The sequence below is a fragment of the Thamnophis sirtalis genome, unplaced genomic scaffold, assembly GCF_051295495.1.
Source record: "Thamnophis sirtalis isolate CommonGarterSnake01/CBP01778 unplaced genomic scaffold, rThaSir2_p1.2 scaffold_13, whole genome shotgun sequence".
In the NCBI taxonomy this organism is placed as follows: domain Eukaryota; kingdom Metazoa; phylum Chordata; class Lepidosauria; order Squamata; family Natricidae; genus Thamnophis; species Thamnophis sirtalis.
In genome coordinates, this window is record NW_028261393.1 from 43696270 (window position 1) to 43714460 (window position 18191).

The 18191-nt window shown below is 44.3% G+C and overlaps 1 protein-coding gene across 1 annotated transcript in view; it reads left to right on the forward strand.

Annotated features, from left to right (window-relative positions):
• Positions 1-3665: 3665 nt before the first annotated feature.
• SH3BGRL (SH3 domain binding glutamate rich protein like) overlaps positions 3666-18191 on the forward strand; it is a 32985-nt gene continuing 18459 nt past the window's right edge. Inside the window, exon 1 of the mRNA XM_014055026.2 lies at positions 3666-3993. Within this exon, the coding sequence (XP_013910501.2) occupies positions 3949-3993 (45 nt within the window). The 5' untranslated portion in view covers positions 3666-3948. The remainder of the gene's footprint in view (positions 3994-18191) is intronic.

Consider the following 18191-nt stretch of genomic DNA (forward strand, 5'->3'; position numbering starts at 1 on the left):
AGATACAATCCACTGAGATTGTAAGGCAGGCTATTTGTACCTGCTTATTGATACCTAAACCATGTGTTTTTCCACCCGGTTTTTCAGCTTCATGCAATATCCTAAGCCAATGTTTGAGTACCGTTTAAACGTCAAGCAAGACTTCAATTCTGGGAGTTGAAGTGCACACACATCTCAAAACTGCCAAGGTTGAGAAACACTGCCCCAAACTATGAACACACAGACATGATTTGCACAAGGTGTAATGGGATGGGCCACTTTGTGCGTTCTGCAAATGGAGCTGGAGAGAAACAGATGGAGACGAAAAGTGGTTTCCTTTTGTTGAAATAAACTAAACCACAGGAAGCGAAGGCATGTCTTGGAGGATTGCAACACACCATTCTTGGTGACATCAAATTGTTGCTTGATCCAAAGGCTGAAGATTCAGAAATGGAGCAAATGATGCTGAAGTGCAGTGTTTCTCAACCTTAGACCATTTTAAGTTGTGTGCACTTCAACTCATGCTGGCTGTGGAATTCTGGGAGTTGAAGTCCACCTATCTTAAACAGGTTAAGTTTGAGAAACAGTGCCCTATTGGCCTCCTGCAAAGGATACACTTGGGTGTCAGCAACTAAGAAGCCACAACCTTGCAGAAAATGTAATACTCCACATCTGCAAGATCAATGCAAAACACTGAACTCTGCAGATGATAGGTTATGCTGAGACTTTTTAAAATTAAATGTATATGCCACCCATCTCGCTGTCTGAAGTATCTTGGTTTAACCATTATTTGTACAGCAAGCCAATTTGTGTTCATACAACACAGTACAACAACCCACAATTGCTGTACATGCAACTCTTTAAACCAAATTCAAACATCTCCTTTGGATGTGCTGAGTGCTATGAACCACACCTCCACTTGAAGTACATGCCCGCCTGCCATCTTATGTGTGGTTTGTTGGACAAGAAACACTTGATTTTACACACTCTGAATCAGTGGTGGGTTTCAAAAATTGTTGGAACCTGCTCTGTGGGAGTGGCCTCCTTTGTGGGAGTGGCTTGCCACCCATGTGACCAAATGGGAGTGGCTTGCCGCCCATGTGACTGGATATGAAATTATGAATTAGTACTTAGGTCGGTCCAAGTAGCTATTCAGAAATTCTGGCATTGAAGCATGCAAGTCTTAAAGCTGTCAAGTTATAAGATCTTTGCCAGTGGTGGGTTTCAAAATTTTTTGGAACCTCTTCTGTAGGTGTGGCCTGCTTTCTGGGCCCACTGGTGGAACCTCTTCTAACCAGTTCGGTAGATTTGACGAACCGGTTTTACCGAATAGGTGCGAACTGGTAGGAACCCACCTCTGCTCTGAACAAAATACATGAGTTTGGTTTGCCAATCCAGTCAATTTTAACTTACCGTATTTTTCGGAGTATAAGATGTGCCTTTTTGCCCCCTAAAAGAGCATGGAAATGTTGGTGCATCTTATATACCGAATACAGCAATTTTTAGCCTCCCGAAGCCCCTCCCTCGCATCCCATTTTTGTGAAAAACAAGCCATTTTTCACAAAAACTGAGACTTTTTTGCCTTCCCTCAGCCCCCAGCAGCACTCTGCAGGCTTCAGCAGGGTTGGGGCAAGGGAAAAACGGGGGCGTTTTTGCCTTTCCCCAGCCCTGCTGAAGACTGCAGTGGGCTGCTGGGGGAAGGCAAAAACTTTTTTTTCTTACTTACCTCTTTGAAATCTTGGTGCATCTTATACACTGGTGCGTCTATAGTCCAAAAAATACGATAATTAACTAAGGGTGAAATGAATCATGGTTTAATGCATTGTTCCTTAAAATGTGGTCCTAGGACCATCAGGATCTCCTAAAAACCTCTCAGGCCACCTCCAAAATCATAATTACTTGCCAGGCTCTGTTGGAAATAATACAATATTAAAATCCCTCCATACAATCATCAGAAGTGGCAGCAAAATCATTGCATTTTAATATTTAATATGGTAAATATTGATCAATAGGTCATATCCAAACAAAAGCGCTTAGGGGAAGGAATCCCCCCCAAAAAATTTCAAAATTTTTCAAAGCGGGAAGCAGAACGTTCTGGAAATACTGATTTAACCCCAAAGCTCAAGTTTGAAGGGCTTCTATAAACCATCTATAAAGGTAAAGGTTCCCCTCGCACATATATGCTAGTCATTCCTGACTCTAGGGAGCAGTGCTCATCTCCATGCAAAGCTGAAGAGCCAGCACCGTCTGAAGATGTCTCTGTGGTCATGTGGCCAGCTTGACTAAACGCTGAAGGCACACGGAACGCTGTTCCCTTCCCACCAAAGGTGGTCCCTATTTTTCTACTTGCATTTTTTACATGCTTTCGAACTGCTAGGTTGGCAGAAGCTGGGACAAGTAATGGGAGCTCACTCCATTATACGGCCCTAAGGATTCAAACCGCTGAACTGCCGACCTTTCTGATCGACAAGCTCAGCGTCTTGGCCACTGAGCCGCGCCGTCCCTTTATTTATGTACCATCTATATTTGGAGCATTTTGTCTTTCTAAGCATGGCTTTATATATTTTTTAAAAATGCAAAATTCAAAGGTGTCCCTTCAGCGAGACATGTTTAAGCCCTTCGCTCGGAATCAACCAACCTAGAAATAAGGAGGAAAAAAATGCCGACAGTGAGAACAATTAACCAGTGGAATGAGTTGCCTCCAGAAGTTGTGGGTACTCCATCACTGGAGATTTTAAAGAAGAAATTGGAAAAACCATTTGTCTGAAACGGTATAGGGTCACCTGCTTGATCAGGGGGTTGGACTAGAAGACCTCCAAGGTCCCTTCCAACTTTGTTGTTCTGTTCTGTTTAGTTCACCTCTTTCCCCAACCTGGTTGTGAACTAGGGATGCTAATTCCAGAAGATGGGAATTGCAACCTGGCGGGGCGGCTGGCTTGGTTCTCAGCCTGGAAGGGGGCGGGGTTGGACTAGAAGACCTCCAAGATCCCTTTTAACTTTGTTGTTCCTTTCTGTTTAGTCTAGCTTCCCCCCCACCTAGTTGTGAACCAGGGATGCTAATTCCAGAAAAGGGGGGGGGCTAGCTTGGTTCTCGGCCTGGAAGGGGGGGTTGGACTAGAAGACCTCAAAAGGTCCCTTCCAACTTTCTTCTTCCGTTCTGTTTAATCAGTTCTTTCCCTCAACCTAGTTGTGAACTAGGGATGCTAATTCCAGAAGATGGGAGTTGCAACCTGGCAGGGCGGCTTGCTTGGTTCTCGGCCTGGAAGAGACCAGGGTTGGACTAGAAGACCTCCAAGATCCCTTTTAACTTTGTTGTTCCCTTCTGTTTAGTCTAGATTCCCCCCCCCCACACACCTAGTTGTGAACAGGGATGCTAATTCCAGAAAATTGGAGGGGGGGGGGGAGGCGCTGGCTTGGTTCTCGGCCTGGAAGGGACCGGGGTTGGACTAGAAGACCTCAAAAGGTCCCTTCCAACTTAGTTGTTCTGCTCTGTCTTTCCCCAGCCTGGTTGTGAACCGGGGATGCTAATTCCAGAAGACGGGAGTTGCAACCTGGCGCATCCCTCAAAAAGGCGGGGCCGGCGGGCTTGGCTCCCAGCCTGGAAGGGGGCCGGGGTTGGAGCGCCGGCCGAGACGGAATCCCTCCCTCCCTCCCTCCCTCCCTCCCTCCCTCCAGCCCATCCGCCGCCTTCGTGGGTTTGCTCCGGATCGCAGCCCCGCTCCCTTTACGGGGGCTTCCTCCGCCCCGCCTTTTTGCCACGGCGCGTTTAAGTCAGACGTGCTCCGCCCGAATCTTCCGGGCTGGGCAGATTGAGAGAGGGAGAGCGAGCGTGAGAGGCAGCTTGGGAGGTGGAGCGCTCGGCCCGCTGGACCTCGCCCGGCTCTGCTCCGGTTCTCCAGCCCCCCCACTCACCCCGACGCTCGTTTGGCCTGCCTGGCGAGGAAGCGCCCCTCCTCGGGTCTCTCCAGGATGGTGCTCAAAGTCTTCATCGCCTCTTCCTCCGGCTCCACCAAGGTAAGGGGACGCCCACCCACCCCCGCTGCCTCCCCCACCCAACTTTCTTCGCCTTTGTCCCGGAGGAAAGTTGCAACCTCAGCTTCGCCCCCTCCCTCACTTGCCTAGCCTCCCCCCACCATTGTAGAGAGAGGTGACTCCGTTCCCTTTCTTTCCTCCCTTTTTTTGCAGCGACCCCTCCTCCCTCTCCCCCCTCCCAATGAGAGCAGGGCGCAACTTGAGCAGGGCGCAACTTGAGCAGGGCGGAGGCTTTGGGGCTGCAGCCCCTTCACCTGGGACATAATTCTCTCCCCCCCACCCTCCTCCATCCCTACATGGGAGTCCTTGTGGCAGAGGGTTTCTGGGTTTGGGGGGGGCGTGGAAGAAGATGTGCACAGTCAATAGTGTAGGGTCTCCTGCTTGAGGGGGTGGGGCAGTGGTTGGACTAGATGACCTACAAGGTCCCTTCCAACTCTGTTAATCTGTTAACTAATTCCATGCACTGGAATGGCGGGGCCTGGAATTGGGAGCCTATCCGTTTAAATGGATATAGCATCATCTTGCTGTTGAAGGTCTTGTCTAGGATGTGGCTGTGGCCTCTTGGTTTTCATGAGCAGACCGGATGCCTGGTCTCCTCTGTAGTAAGGCCTACCTGGTCAGTTGCAGTTTACTCCTGAGTAAATCTGCACCTGTGTCTGGTTTGCCAATTGCACAGTGGCAGATAGGACAGCACTCCAGGGGGGGGGGGTCAACATCGTTGCCCAGAGGATCATTGGTTGCCCTCTCCCCTCTTTGGAAGAGCTTTATAGCTCCCCCTGCCTTAAGAAAGTTCAAAACATCCTCAAAGATCCATCTCATCCTGGGTGCCCTTTTTTTTTTTTTTTGAACTATTACCATCTGGCAGACATACAGGATAATAAAAACAAGGACAAACAGACTGAAAAACAGCTTCTATCCCAGGGCAATAACCACACTGAATTCTTTGGCATAGTGCAATATTGGGCTTTCAATTTCAATTATATAGAATGTAAAGGATGCATGTTTGTGTTTTTATTTTTATAATTGTAATGTTCACTTAATTTTGTTGTACTATGTGCAATGACAATAAAGTAAACTAAACTAAACTAAGTAAGAATGGCTTTGTGGCTTAGTTTCCCCCTCTGCGTATAATAGTCCAGTGTATCTTCATTGGATGGTGTCCTTTCTTGCTCAGGGTCGGACCACAAACATTTTCCGTCTCCTCCGTCCATGCTTGAGGCTTCATAACTGTGTGTAACCTTTTTAAATTATTATTATTTAGAGGAAGCTTTGTTCTGAAGCTTTCTGCTTATCTGGAGAACATCTGTCTCTGAAGATGGAGCCATTCTTTCTCTGTGCAAGAATTCTTTCTTTTCTTAGTGCCTTCTGATAAAAGTTTGCCTGGGAGGAATCCAGTGGCCAGTTTGTCAATTTTCCTCGTTTGCATATTTCACCTTAAAAAAAAAGATTACCAAGATTATCTAAACAATAAGCATCCATTTAATCCACTTAGCATCCTGCTTTCATCACTCCAAGGAAAGATCCAGCTGTTTTGAAACACAGAAATCTGTTCTTTGTTTTGATTCCAGCAAAGGTGTTTGGTGCATTCTGCTTTCTGTTTATTCCAAATTTTATTTTCACTTCATGGTTTTCCCCAAGCATTCTGTCCTGCAGACCTCAGTGTTTACAGATTTCTCGCATTTCCATTCTCTGTTTTCATCCAAAATGCCTCAGCTATAATTTAGTGAGTACATTAAGTGAGATCTCTGTGACTCAGCATTGATGAGAGAGTTGCAAAGCTAGAGAAAGACCGAGGGCTATTTCCCAAAATGCACAGGGATGACCAAAATACAGATTATACAGATTAACAGAGTTGGAAATGACTCTATAGGTCCAACCCCCACTCAAGCAGGAGACCCTACACAATTTCTGACAAATGGCAGTCCGATCTCTCCTTGAAAGCCTCCAGTGATGGAGCTCCTACACTTCTGAAGGCAACTTCTGTTCCATTGGTTGATTGTTCTCACTGTCAGAAAGTTCCTTCTTATTTCCAGGTTGAATCTCTCCTTGATCAGTTTCCATCCATTATCCCTTGTCTGGCCTTCAGGTGCTTTGGAAAATAGCTTGACCCCCTTCTCTCTGTGGCAGCCCCTCAAATATGCTCTCCTGTCTCACCCGGTCCTTCTCTTCCCTAGACTAGCCATGCCCAGTTCCTGCAACCATTCTTCATATGTTTTAATCTCCAGTCTCCTAATCATCCTGGTTGCTCTTCTCTGCACTTTTTTCTAGAGTCTCAACATATTTTTTATAGTGTGGTAACCAAAACTGGATGCAGTACTCTAGGTGTGGTCTTACTAAGGCTTTATAGAGTGGTATTAGTATCTCACGTGATCTTGATTGTATCCCTCTGTTAATACAATTTAGGATTGCATTGGCTTTTTTGGCTGCTGCTGCACACTGCTGGCTCATATTTAGCTGGTGGTCCATTGCATGGACAAAATATTGCATTGAGTAGTAGGGTGGTGTGCTTAAGGGAGATCCTGATGCAGAAGCTCTGCTTTGGACATCAGTAACTTGTTTTTTGTCAATTGTCTCTGACCTGCCTGATCTACCTCTTGGGGTCAGTAAGAGTAAAGCTATGTGTGAATGACCTTGGGAGACAGGAGGGGGAACTGCAGACTAGACAAGCAGCAAGCGAAAATGTCTCAGCCCACAGAAGGAGGGAAAACATGGGAAAAGTTTCAGAAAAGACCCTCCCTGGTTTTCTGGAGAGTAAAAGGAAGGGAGGGAGAAGTACGTCCAGTTTTGCAAGAATCTGTTAATGTTACACTTTAACAATAAAGATAAAGTTAGCACTCCTGTTTGTGCTTCTTGTCTAGACCATCTGGGCAGGGCTATAGCTAAGAAAATAAAGTGAGGAAAACCTTTGCAAGTCCTCGGTTCTTATGCTTTAAAGAAAGCAATTGTGTGTTGTTATTGGACAGACTTTTTAAAGGCCAACTCAAAAGGGTAAATCAGCACCACGTTCTCACTTGAGAAACAAGCCTTAAAATGCCTTAAAACGAATCTTGGGCGCTGCTTAATACTTTCCTGAGTCGATCATTTGCCACTCGGCCTCCTCTTGCGTTGGTGACCTTTAACAAGTAGGGGGTTGACTCTTAAAAGTTCACGTGGAAAACTCTTATTGAGCTGCAGCTTAGCAGAAGGCCTTGCGGAGTTCTGAACTCCCAGAGGCTAACCTCTGCTCCAGGAAACTTAACAGAAAGGCCTTTGTGCAGAATTTCTCTTTGTGCAGAATTGCACTCTTACTAGGTTCACACACACATGGTACTATGCTGATGAATGTGTGTGAAGAACGGTTGCAGGAACTGGGCATGGCTAGTCTAGTGAAGAGAAAGACCACGGGAGACATGATAGCAGTCTTCCAATATTTGAGGGGCTGCCACAGAGAGGAGGGGGTCAACCTGTTTTCCAAAGCACCCGAGGGCAAGACAAGAAGCAATGGGTGGAAACCCATCAAGGAGAGAAGCAACCTAGAACTAAGGAGAAATTTCCTGACAGAACAATTAATCAGTGGAACAACTTGCCTCCAGAAGTTTTGAATGTTCCAACACTGGAGGTTTTAAAGAAGAGATTGGATAACCATTTGTCTGAAGTGGTGTAGGGTTTCCTGCTTAAGCAGGGGGTTGGACTAGAAGACCTCCATGGTTCCTTCCAACTCTGTTATTCTATTCTATTTACTCCTGATCTTGTTGAGATTCTAGAGAGAATACAGAGAAGAGCAACCAAGATGATTAGGGGACTGAAGGATAAAACATATGAAGAACGGTTATAGGAACTGGGCATGGCTAGTCTAGAGAAGAGAAGGACCAGGGGGGAGACATGAGAGCAGTCTTCCAATATTTGAGGGGCTGCCACAGAGAGGAAGGGGTCAAGCTATTTTCCAAAGCACCTGAAGGCCAGACAAGGAATAATGGATGGAAACTGACCAAAGAGAGATTCAAGCTGGAAATGAGGAGGAACTTTCTGACAGTGAGAACAATCAACCCATGGAACAGAAGTTGCCTTCAGAGGTTATGGGAGCTTCATCAATGGAGGCTTTCAAGAAGAGACTAGATTGCTATCTGTCAGAAATGGTGTAGGGTCTACTGGGCAGGGTCTCCTGGGCAGGGGGTTGGACTAGATGACCTATAAGGTCTCTTCCAACTCTGTTAATCTGTTAATATCATGGGTGCTCTCACGAGTGGAGAGTTGGTGGAGAGATCAGTGCTACTGTTTTAACATGTAACGTGTTTTGGGCAAAGCCTATAATTAAAAAACTGTTTTTAGGCAGGCTGAGACAATGGTGTAGGCAATTTGTCTTAGCATCGAGATTATGCCTGAAATTTCACTCTACAAAATGCTAAACAGGGAGGAGGAAGAAGAATGTTTTGTTCCTCTTCTCTTTCTTAAGTATCAAAGCTTTTAGAAGCCATCTTTGCAGTAGAAATATTAGCTTTCACCCTTTAATCAATAACCCCAAATGAAATATTTCAATTAAGATTTTAATTGCAGCTGCTGCTTCATCCTTTCTTTCTGGTACCCTGTCCTTGTGTTTCATCTCTTTTTCTCCTTCATAACTACATTCCTGATTATAGGTAAGTCCTCCACTTATAACGGTTCCTTTAGTGACTGTTCAACGTTACATCGGCAATGAAAAAAGTGACTTACGACCGATTGTCACTCGTTGAAGCATCCCCAGGGTCCCATGATCAAAAGTCAGACGCTTGGCAATTGACTCACATCTACGACGGTGGCAGTGTCCTGGGGTCCCCTTTTGTTACTTTCTGACAAGCAAAGTCACGGGAGAAGCCAGATTCGCTTAACAACAGTTTGACTAATTTAACAACCACAGTGATTCGCTTAACAACCGTGGCAAGAAAAAGGTCGTAAAATGAGGGGAAATCATTTAACAGGTGTTTCACTTACTGTAGCAAGAGAAATGTTGGGCTCAATTATGGTCGTAAGTTGAGGACTCCCTGCATAAACTCCTGGCAGGTATTTTCCTGTAGTTTATACTAATTTAACTCTTGAGGATTGTCCATAATAAACAAACTCCATGAAAATGGCTGTTTCATTGGCCATATGGAGATTCTCAACAGGCACAACCTTGAACCTGCACAGCAGGGGGGAGGGGCTGGGGAATTCTGGGAGTTGAAGTCTACATATTTTAAGTCAAGTTTGGAAGAACAAAACCACTGACTTAAAATGAAAGATGCTACAGCTGATCTCCAATATACCCTATTTTTTGGAGTGTAAGATGCACCTTTTTTCCTCAAAAAAGAAGCTGAAAACCTGGGTGCATCTTATACACTGAATACAGCATTTTTTTGCCTCCTGAAACCCCGCCCCCTTCACCAAAATGGCCATGCATAGCTTGTAGGCGGCTTTCAGAGAGCTGCTGGGGGCGGGGGAGGGCAGAAATGAACAAAAAATGGGCCGTTTTTTGCTCAATTTTGCCCCCCCAGCCCCCAGGAGCACTCTATAAGCTTCCTAATGCCCTTCTTTTGAGAAAAAATGGGCCCATTTTCTCAAAAAATGGAACATTTTTTTGCTTGTTTTGGGGGCCTCAACTCCCCAGGAACACTCTACAAGTCTCCTAAGGGCTATTCATGCCCTTTTTTTTTGAAAAAAAAAAACAGACCCGTTTTTGGGAGGTTTGCAGAGTGCAAAAACTTTTTTTAAAAAAAATTGCCTCTTCAAACCTTGGTGTGTCTTATCCTCTAAAAAATACGGTAATAATCACAGTTGAGACCAGAATATCCATTCTTAAGCAAAGCAGCTGTTAAGTGAGTGACACCTAATTTTATGACCTTTTTTGCCACAGTTGTTAAGTGAATTAGTGCATTTATTAAATGACCCATATGGTCATTAAATGAATCCAGTTTCCCGCATTGACTTTGCTTGACAGAAGCCAAAGGGGGAAAATTGGAAATGTGATCACCTGGTCCTGGCTGCAACCATTGTAAACCATACGTGCTGGTTGTCAACGGCCCAAAGTTTTGATCGTGTTTTGATCATGTGACTATGGGGATGCTGCAGTGGTTGTAAGTGTGGAGACCAGTCATAACTCACTTTTTTTTTTAGCGCCGTTGTAACTTTGTTGTAAATCAAGGACTACCTGGAAGGGCCTGCAAAATGAATGGAATGGTACAACTTGCCACAACCAAATCGTCACTGCCAACTCTGCAAGACAATTTAACAATTCTGTTTAATTATTTAAAATATCTATCTATATCTATATCTATCTATCATCCATCTATCTATCTATCTATCTATCATCTATCTATCTATCTATCTATCTATCTATCTATCATCTATCTATCTATCTATTTAATCTATCTATCTAATCTATCTGTCTCTGTCTGTCTGTCTGTCTGTCTGTCTGTCTATCTATCTATCTATCTATCTATCTATCTATCTATCTATCTATCTATCTATCTATCTATCTATCTATCTATCTATCTATAAAATTTAATTCTTGCCATTCCCATTTCATGCTAAGAGCCACGATGGCGCAGTGGTTAGAGTGCAGTACTGCATGCAATTTGGCAGTTCAGATCTCACCAGGCTCAAGGTTGACTCAGCCTTCCACCCTTCTGAGGTGGGTCAAATGAGGACCCAGATTCTTGGGGGCAAGAGACTGACTTCGTAAAACCGCTTAGAGAGGGCTAGAAAGCATTGTGAAGTGGTATGCAAGTTTAAGCGCCATTGCTATTCTGTCCCTCCTTTTGCATCCTTTCTTTAATGATTCTATTCCACCATTTCTTTGATATTAGTGTAACTCTCGTCCCGCAGTGAGTTGTCTTGTAGCCAGTTGGCTGCGATGAATTGTCCTAGCGCCAAAATGAAGGCACGTCGAAGTTCCACATAGTCCAGATTCTTCCTATTATTAACCCGTAGAAGTCCAATTTTTCCTCCTCCTTTTCTGCAGAGGTTGGCTTGGCCTGTCCTAAGAATTGCCTAGAAAAGAAGATCATAGCAGTAACACTTATAGACCACTTCACAGTGCTTTACAGCCCTCTCTAAATGGTTTAGAAAGTCATCATATTGTCCTGAATAATCTTGGTCCTCACCGGAAGGATGGAAGACTGAGTCAACCTTGAGCCTGGTGAGATTCAAACTGCTGGCAGCCGGTGTTCAACAGAAGTAGCCTGCAGTACTGCACTCTAACCACTGCACCACCAAGGCTCATTAAGTCACTTACAGGCTGGAATCACACTCTCTAAGCCCTCTGTTTCATACGGTCTCAGTGTGCTGTATGAACTCAAGCATCGTGGTTTGTGTAGAGTGTGATTCATCGTTGAGGGCAGGGCTGGATGACTGGAGATCATACTGAATATTTTTTGAGGACTGGAAATGGGTGGATGTCCAGTCCTCCTTCTGTTCGCATTCTTTTCTTGGTTCTTTTAAATATTGTTTTTAGCTTTATTTTAGGCCTTGTACCAGTGGTTCTTGACCCAACCATTCATCTAGGGACTATTAAAAGGATATTTATTTTTGGGAACAATCTGAACGAATACTTTTAAAGGGAGGGTAGAGATCAGTGGATGATACCCAGTGTAGTTGTAGTGGTTAAGGCATCAAGTTAGAAACTTTTAGAAAGATTTTGAGTTCTAGACCTGCCTTGAGCACTATTCTGACTGAGGCTTCCCAAGAGCCTGAAGAAAACTCCTTGTCCCTACCAAACCCCCTTTTATTAATTGACTGTGAATTCTGCTCATTCACATCCAGCAAAGTCTTTCAAGGGAGGATTTGCAGTCACAGACCTTATCTGGCTTGGAGAATTGCCAGGCCAATCTCTGCAGAACTTGGCAAGGAGTCTCAGAGAGTCAAGAACCAATTAAGCGAACTACTTGTCTCCTGCAAACTCCACTCCTCCTTCACTCCTCTTTTATTTCCTCTGGGAGGGGCCATTCATTATCCACCTGTGGCCTTACTCCCAAGTCAACCCTGTTCTTTAGCTGTTCCCTTCGCCTGGCAACTCTGCACATGCGCACACTGAGAACAGGCTCCAGCTGTTTGTCTGCCTCACTGATGTCTGACTCTGAAGGCAGCTGATAACTGTCAGATGGCTCTGGTCCCTTCTCTGCCTCCGATGCAGAGCTCTCATCAGAGCCTTCCCCAGACTCCAGGACTGGCCCATCTTCCTCCCCAACCTCCTCACTGTCCGAATCTGCTGCCAGTTCCTCTGGTCGCTAGAAGGCCACAACAAGCATAGAGTGGGTGACCCTTGGGCCAGTCACTCTCTCTCAGCCCTAGGAAGGAGTCAATGGTAAGCCACATCCCAAAAAAAACTTTGCCAAGAAAAACCTCAGACAGTCTCTATGAATCAGATACGATTCAACAGACAAAGGGAGAAAAGTCATAACCCAGGAGTTACCATCTGTCTAAGTCGTTTCCAGATCTCTAGTTTGCTAATTATGTTTTTGAAGTTGCTGCTTCATATTTGTTAGGGTTGTATGAGTGCTCTTCATTTGGATTTGTGCACGCTGTGTAGTGAAGATGGCTGTGCAAGGGTAAAATCTGCCTTGAGCATGTCTGTTAATGATCATACACGAGAGGAAATCTAATCATGGCACTGGGGTGTGCTGAATAACATGAAAGCCTTATGAGTGGATGGACGTCATCTTTAAAGGGATGGGTTAGATTTGTATAAGAAGTTATAATTGGCAGCATCTGTTGTTCCAAACCAAGCTGGAAAATTCCAACTGGAAAAAAAGCATAGCAAACAGTCTTTAGGGAGGCAAAATTCTTTAATTCTGTGGTTTCCTGGCAAGCTTCACCAAACAGCCTTTCTAAGAACCACCCTAAAAACATGAACTTGTAAATTGTTAGGCAGACTCAGAATCCGTGGCCTTTTAATGGCGCAGAGGTTTGTGTTTCAACCAAACAGCTGCTAGGACATCGACGAAAGGAAACGGGTGGAAAGGTGAACGAAGCTAGCTAGCTGGAAGATCTTACAGAGGGTCTTTTGGCTGTCATAAGGACTAGCAAGTTAACTTTTAACTCAATGAAGTGGGACAACCAAGGCGCTGGCTTCTGTATTTCATGCCAAATTTAATGTTTGAATGCTTGAATGGAAGCGCCGTTGCCAAAAACACCCGATTCATTTTGAATTATTCTGGCTGTTAATCTTTTGAACTGTGGTTGGCAAGTGTGAGGTGTTTAAATGCCTTTAAAAAATAATGGAAGAAAAATGCGAATCAAACAGTCTTAAGGATGTTCTGCAGGGCTCAGCAGGAAAGCTATAGCTCCCCCCCACTCAGTTCCCTTGCTGAACCTTTAGCAGTTAATGGATAACCATGTTAAGCTGCTGCCCTCCAGCCAGTGGGGAGGTTGCCTCTGTGTTTATTTTGGACTATACAAAAGCCATTTCCAGAGCTGTAAAAGTCAAACATTGTTTGGCTGATTTCATAGCCTGCCAAGAAGCCGGGTCTTTTCCTACTGAAAGGCGGTAATTGGGTGGCCTCTCGGATAACTGCTGGCCAGCTGCTTTCTGAAGGAGTTTGAACTGCGGCCACAAGGCATTCTTTTCAGACTTCGGTCACTTTGCTTTTTGCTGGGTCGCCAACTTAAAGTTAGTGGCTGGCGTCCAAATTCTCTCCCCCCCCTCCCCCAAACTCACAGAATTGGTAGTGATTCTGTTCAAAAGAAATTTCAGCTTTAGGAAACTGGAGTTGCAGTCTTCAAGAGAGATAAATACGAGATTCATTCAGAATCGGTGTAAAATGGGGAGAATTAGGATTGACAGCTTTCCAGATCTTAATGTTACAGACTTTGGTGTGAAACGAGTCGTGGCATTGAAAATCCTAGAGGAGAAAGCTGAAATTTTGAGGGGCTGCCACAGAGAGGAGGGGTCAAGCTATTTTCCAAAGCACACAAAGGCCAGGCAAGGATGGAAACTGATCAAGGAGAAATTCAACCTGGAAATAAGGAGGAATTTTCTGACAGTGAGAGCAATCAACCCATGGAACAGAAGTTGCCTTCAGAAGTTGTGGGAGCTTCATCCCTGGAGGCTTTCAAGAAGAGACTGGACTGCTATCTGTCTGAAATGGCGTAGGGCCCTGATGGGAAACCTATGGGACGTGTGCCACAGGTGGCACCTGGAGCCATATCGGTGGGCACACGAGGTTAGCTCTGGCGCGCATGTGCGCACTGGCCAGATGATTTTCAGGCCTTTTGGGCCAACCAGAAGGCAGGAAAGCCCAAAAGGGAGAGCGAAAAATGGGCCTTCCGGTCTGACCGGAAGTTGGCAAATGGGCCATTTTCAGCCTCCGGAAGGCCTCCGGGAGGGGGGGGGGAGGCCATTTTCACCTTCCCCAGGCTCTAGAAAGGTTCTGGAGCTTGGGGAGGGTGAAAAATGGGTCCACCTTGCCATCGTGTGCTGAAAGCAGGGGGGGAAAATGCATGGGGGGAGGGGGCGGGCACGTAGAATTATGGGTGTGGGCATGCATGCGCACAATCGCCCCCACACGCTCCCACGCTTTTGGCACGTGATGGCCAAAAGGTTAGCCATCACTGGTGTAGGGTCTCTTGCTTGGCCAGGGGGTTGGACTAAATGATTGACAAGTTTCCTTCTAACTCTGTTAACCTGTTTTTTTTTTTAAATGACAGGGTAATCCGTTTCTGGCTGAGGCCCAGGGCTTGCTCTGTGGATCCAAGGCAGTCTGGTGTTATGATCTTGCAGGGCTCTTCTTCATTGGTGTGTAAACAGACAGCTGTACTATAGATGTCCATAGGTGTGCTTTGCTAGTGCTGTAGTAGTTGAAGAGGTCAGGTAGTTTTTGATAACCCATGCAACTTGATCAAAGAGGGACTGGTTATTCAACAAGTAGTCCCAGCGGTATTTTTCCAAAAGGCAACTGGACTTTCTCGTTTGTTTTCCTTGAAAATGTTTCGCTTCTCATTCAGGTACAATACAATACAATACAATACAATACAGCACAGCACAGCACAGCACAGCACAACAAACACAACACAACACAACACAACAAACACAACACAACACCACACCACACCACACCACCACCACCACCACAACACAAAACAACACAAAACAACACAAAACAACACAAAACAACACAAAACAACACAAAACAACAACAACGAAGAACAACGAAGAACAACGAAGAACAACGAAGAACAACGAAGAACAACAAAGAACAACAAAGAACAACAAAGAACAACAAAGAACAACAAAGAACAACAAAGAACAACAAAGAACAACAAAGAACAACAAAGAACAACAAAGAACAACAAAGAACAACAAAGAACAAATAACAACAAATAACAACAAATAACAACAAAGAACAACAAAGAACAACAAATAACAACAAATAACAACAAATAACAACAAATAACAACAAATAACAACAAATAACAACAAATAACAACAAATAACAACAAATAACAACAAATAACAACAAATAACAACAAATAACAACAAATAACAACAAATAACAACAAATAACAACAAATAACAAATACAATACAATAGCAGAGTTGGAAGGGACCTTGGAGGTCTTCTAGTCCAACTCCCTGCCTAGGCAGGAAACCCTATAGCATTTCAGAAAAAAGATTATCCAACATCTTCTTAAAAACTTCCAGTGTTGGGGCATTCACAACATCTGGAGGCAAACTGTTCCACTGATTAATTGTTCTAACTGTCAGGAAATTTCTCCCCAGTTCTAAGTTGCTTCTCTCCTTGATTAGTTTCCACCCATTGCTTCTTGTCCTGCCCTCAGGTGCTTTGGAGAATAGTTTGACTTCCTCTTCTTTGTGGCAGCTCCTGAGATATTGGAACACTGCTATCATGTCTCCCCTAGTCCTTCTTTCTATTAAACTAGACATACCCAGTTCCTGCAACCATTCTTCATATGTTTTAGTCTCCAGTCCCCTAATCCTCTTTGTTGCTCTTCTCTGCACTCTTTCTAGAGTCTCTACATCTTTTCTACATCGTGGTGACCAAAACTGAACGCAGTATTCCAAGTGTGTCCTTACCAAGGCATTATAAAGTGGTATTAACACTTCACGTGATCTTGATTCTATCCCTCTGTTTATGCAGCCTAGAACTGTGTTGGCTTTTTTGGCAGCTGCTGCACACGGCTGGCTCCTATTTAGATGGTTGTCCACTAGAACTCCAAGATCCCTTTCACCGTTACTTCTATTGAGCAAGGTACCACCTATGCTGTACCTGTGCATTTCGTTTTTGTTGCCTAAATGTAGAACCTTACTCTTTTCACCATTGAATTTCATTTTATTAGATAGTGCCCAATGTTCAAGTTTGTCAAGATCCTTCTATATCTTTAGCCTAAGGTCGCTTCTTCAGTTCCAACCAAGCTCCTTGGGTGAGAAGCAAAATGCTTTCAAGGAAAAAAAAACCCTCAAGAAAATCCAGCTGCCTTTTGGAAAAGCACCTTTGGGAGAACCATGGCCCTGGAGGATTGAGCATCTCCATAGACACTCAAGCCAATACAGCACAATCCACGCAAGCTATGAAAAGGATAACACTGCAGTACATCAAAAACAACTCAGCCACAACCAATAAGAGTATTAGAGCCACACTATATCACTGTAAAACACAGACCAACTAAGGCCTCCCCAAAAATTACACCAAAGGACCCAGCAAGTCCAATTATTAAAACAAAAACAGGAATTATCTACAGAATACATTGCAAAGACAACATAGTTACTACATAGGACCAGACAGGTAGAAGACTAACAATCACAATTTCAACTGGGATACTTAGAACCAAGGTGAATCCAAAAATGTTAGATAATTCCTCCGTGACCCGTCAAAATCGCGGAGGACAAAATCGCGCACGACGAAAGCGCGCATGTGACGTCATCACAGCGCGACGAAAAAAATTAAAAATGGAAATAAAATTAAAATTAAAGCAAGCCGATTCACATAAAGGTAAGGGTTAGGTTTAGGGTTAGGGTTAGGGTTAGGTTAAGGGTTAGGGTTAGGTTTAGAGCGTTAGGGTTACGTTTAGCGTTAGGTTAAGGGTTAGCGTTAGGTTTAGCGTTACGTTAACGGTTAGGTTTAGGGTTAGATTTAGGGTTAGGTTAAGGGTTAGGTTTAGGGTTAGGTTTAGGGTTAGGTTTGGGGGGGTTAGGATAAGGTTTTTGCTTTTTTTTTACATTTTTCGATCACAGCGCGATGTTTTCGTCGCGCTGTGATGACGTCAAATGTGCGCTTTCGTCGAGCGCGATTTTGTCCTCCGCGGTTTTGTGGTGGAACCAATTCCTCAATAGACAATTAGGAGATAAACCAACTTCACATGTCATTCAAAGGATGAAAAATAAACTTTTTTAAAAAGACCAAAACACATCTTCTCCAGCAACCGACACCCAAGGGATTAACAGGCAGACCAACAAGCAGAAAACAATACCCTAATCAAGTCACAGCCCCACCAAAACTGGCAGGACGGAGCTACTGTATATAAACACTCCCTAGCGCTGATAATGTTACTTAATTGAGTAATGAAACATCTGCATTCTGCAAGCATACGACCAAGCTCAAGACAGCAACAAGCACTCCTCAACAACTTCTTTGTACTAATTTGAGTAACTCCTCCTCCTCCTCCTCCCTCACCTCCTCCTCTTCCTCCTCCCCCTGTAAACTGCTCAAGATTGTTTCTAGCTGAAGACTGGAGTATAAATGCCCAAATTAAATTTATGAAAGAGAATTAAACATAGCACCCACCTTCAAAAATAATACAGATTTGATTAGCAGTTCCAGAAGAGTTAAATCTGGAATGTAAAAAGAGTAAACCTAGAGAGCATCCTAACTTTTTATTTTCTGAGATCAAAAATGGACAATCCGCTTTGGTTTGGCAACTATATTTGTTGTTTACTCTTGCTGTGACTTTGCCAAAATGGGTGACCTCAACATTTTTAGCCTCCTGTCCACCCTCTCTCTCTCCCCCCACCCTCCGCCCCTTGTGTGTATGTGTGTGTGTGTTTTGTGGATGAGGGTGAGTAGGAGTTAAGGAGCAGAATGAACTTGCTAAATCTTGCAGAGCCTTAAAATACCCTTTTGCTTCTTAAAACCCATTTCCAAAAACGACACGTTTGTTCTGGTTTGTGGATTGTAAAGGCTATTTGCAGGATCCTTACGCCTCTGCAACTTTAAGGCAGCTGTTATACTGTTATTT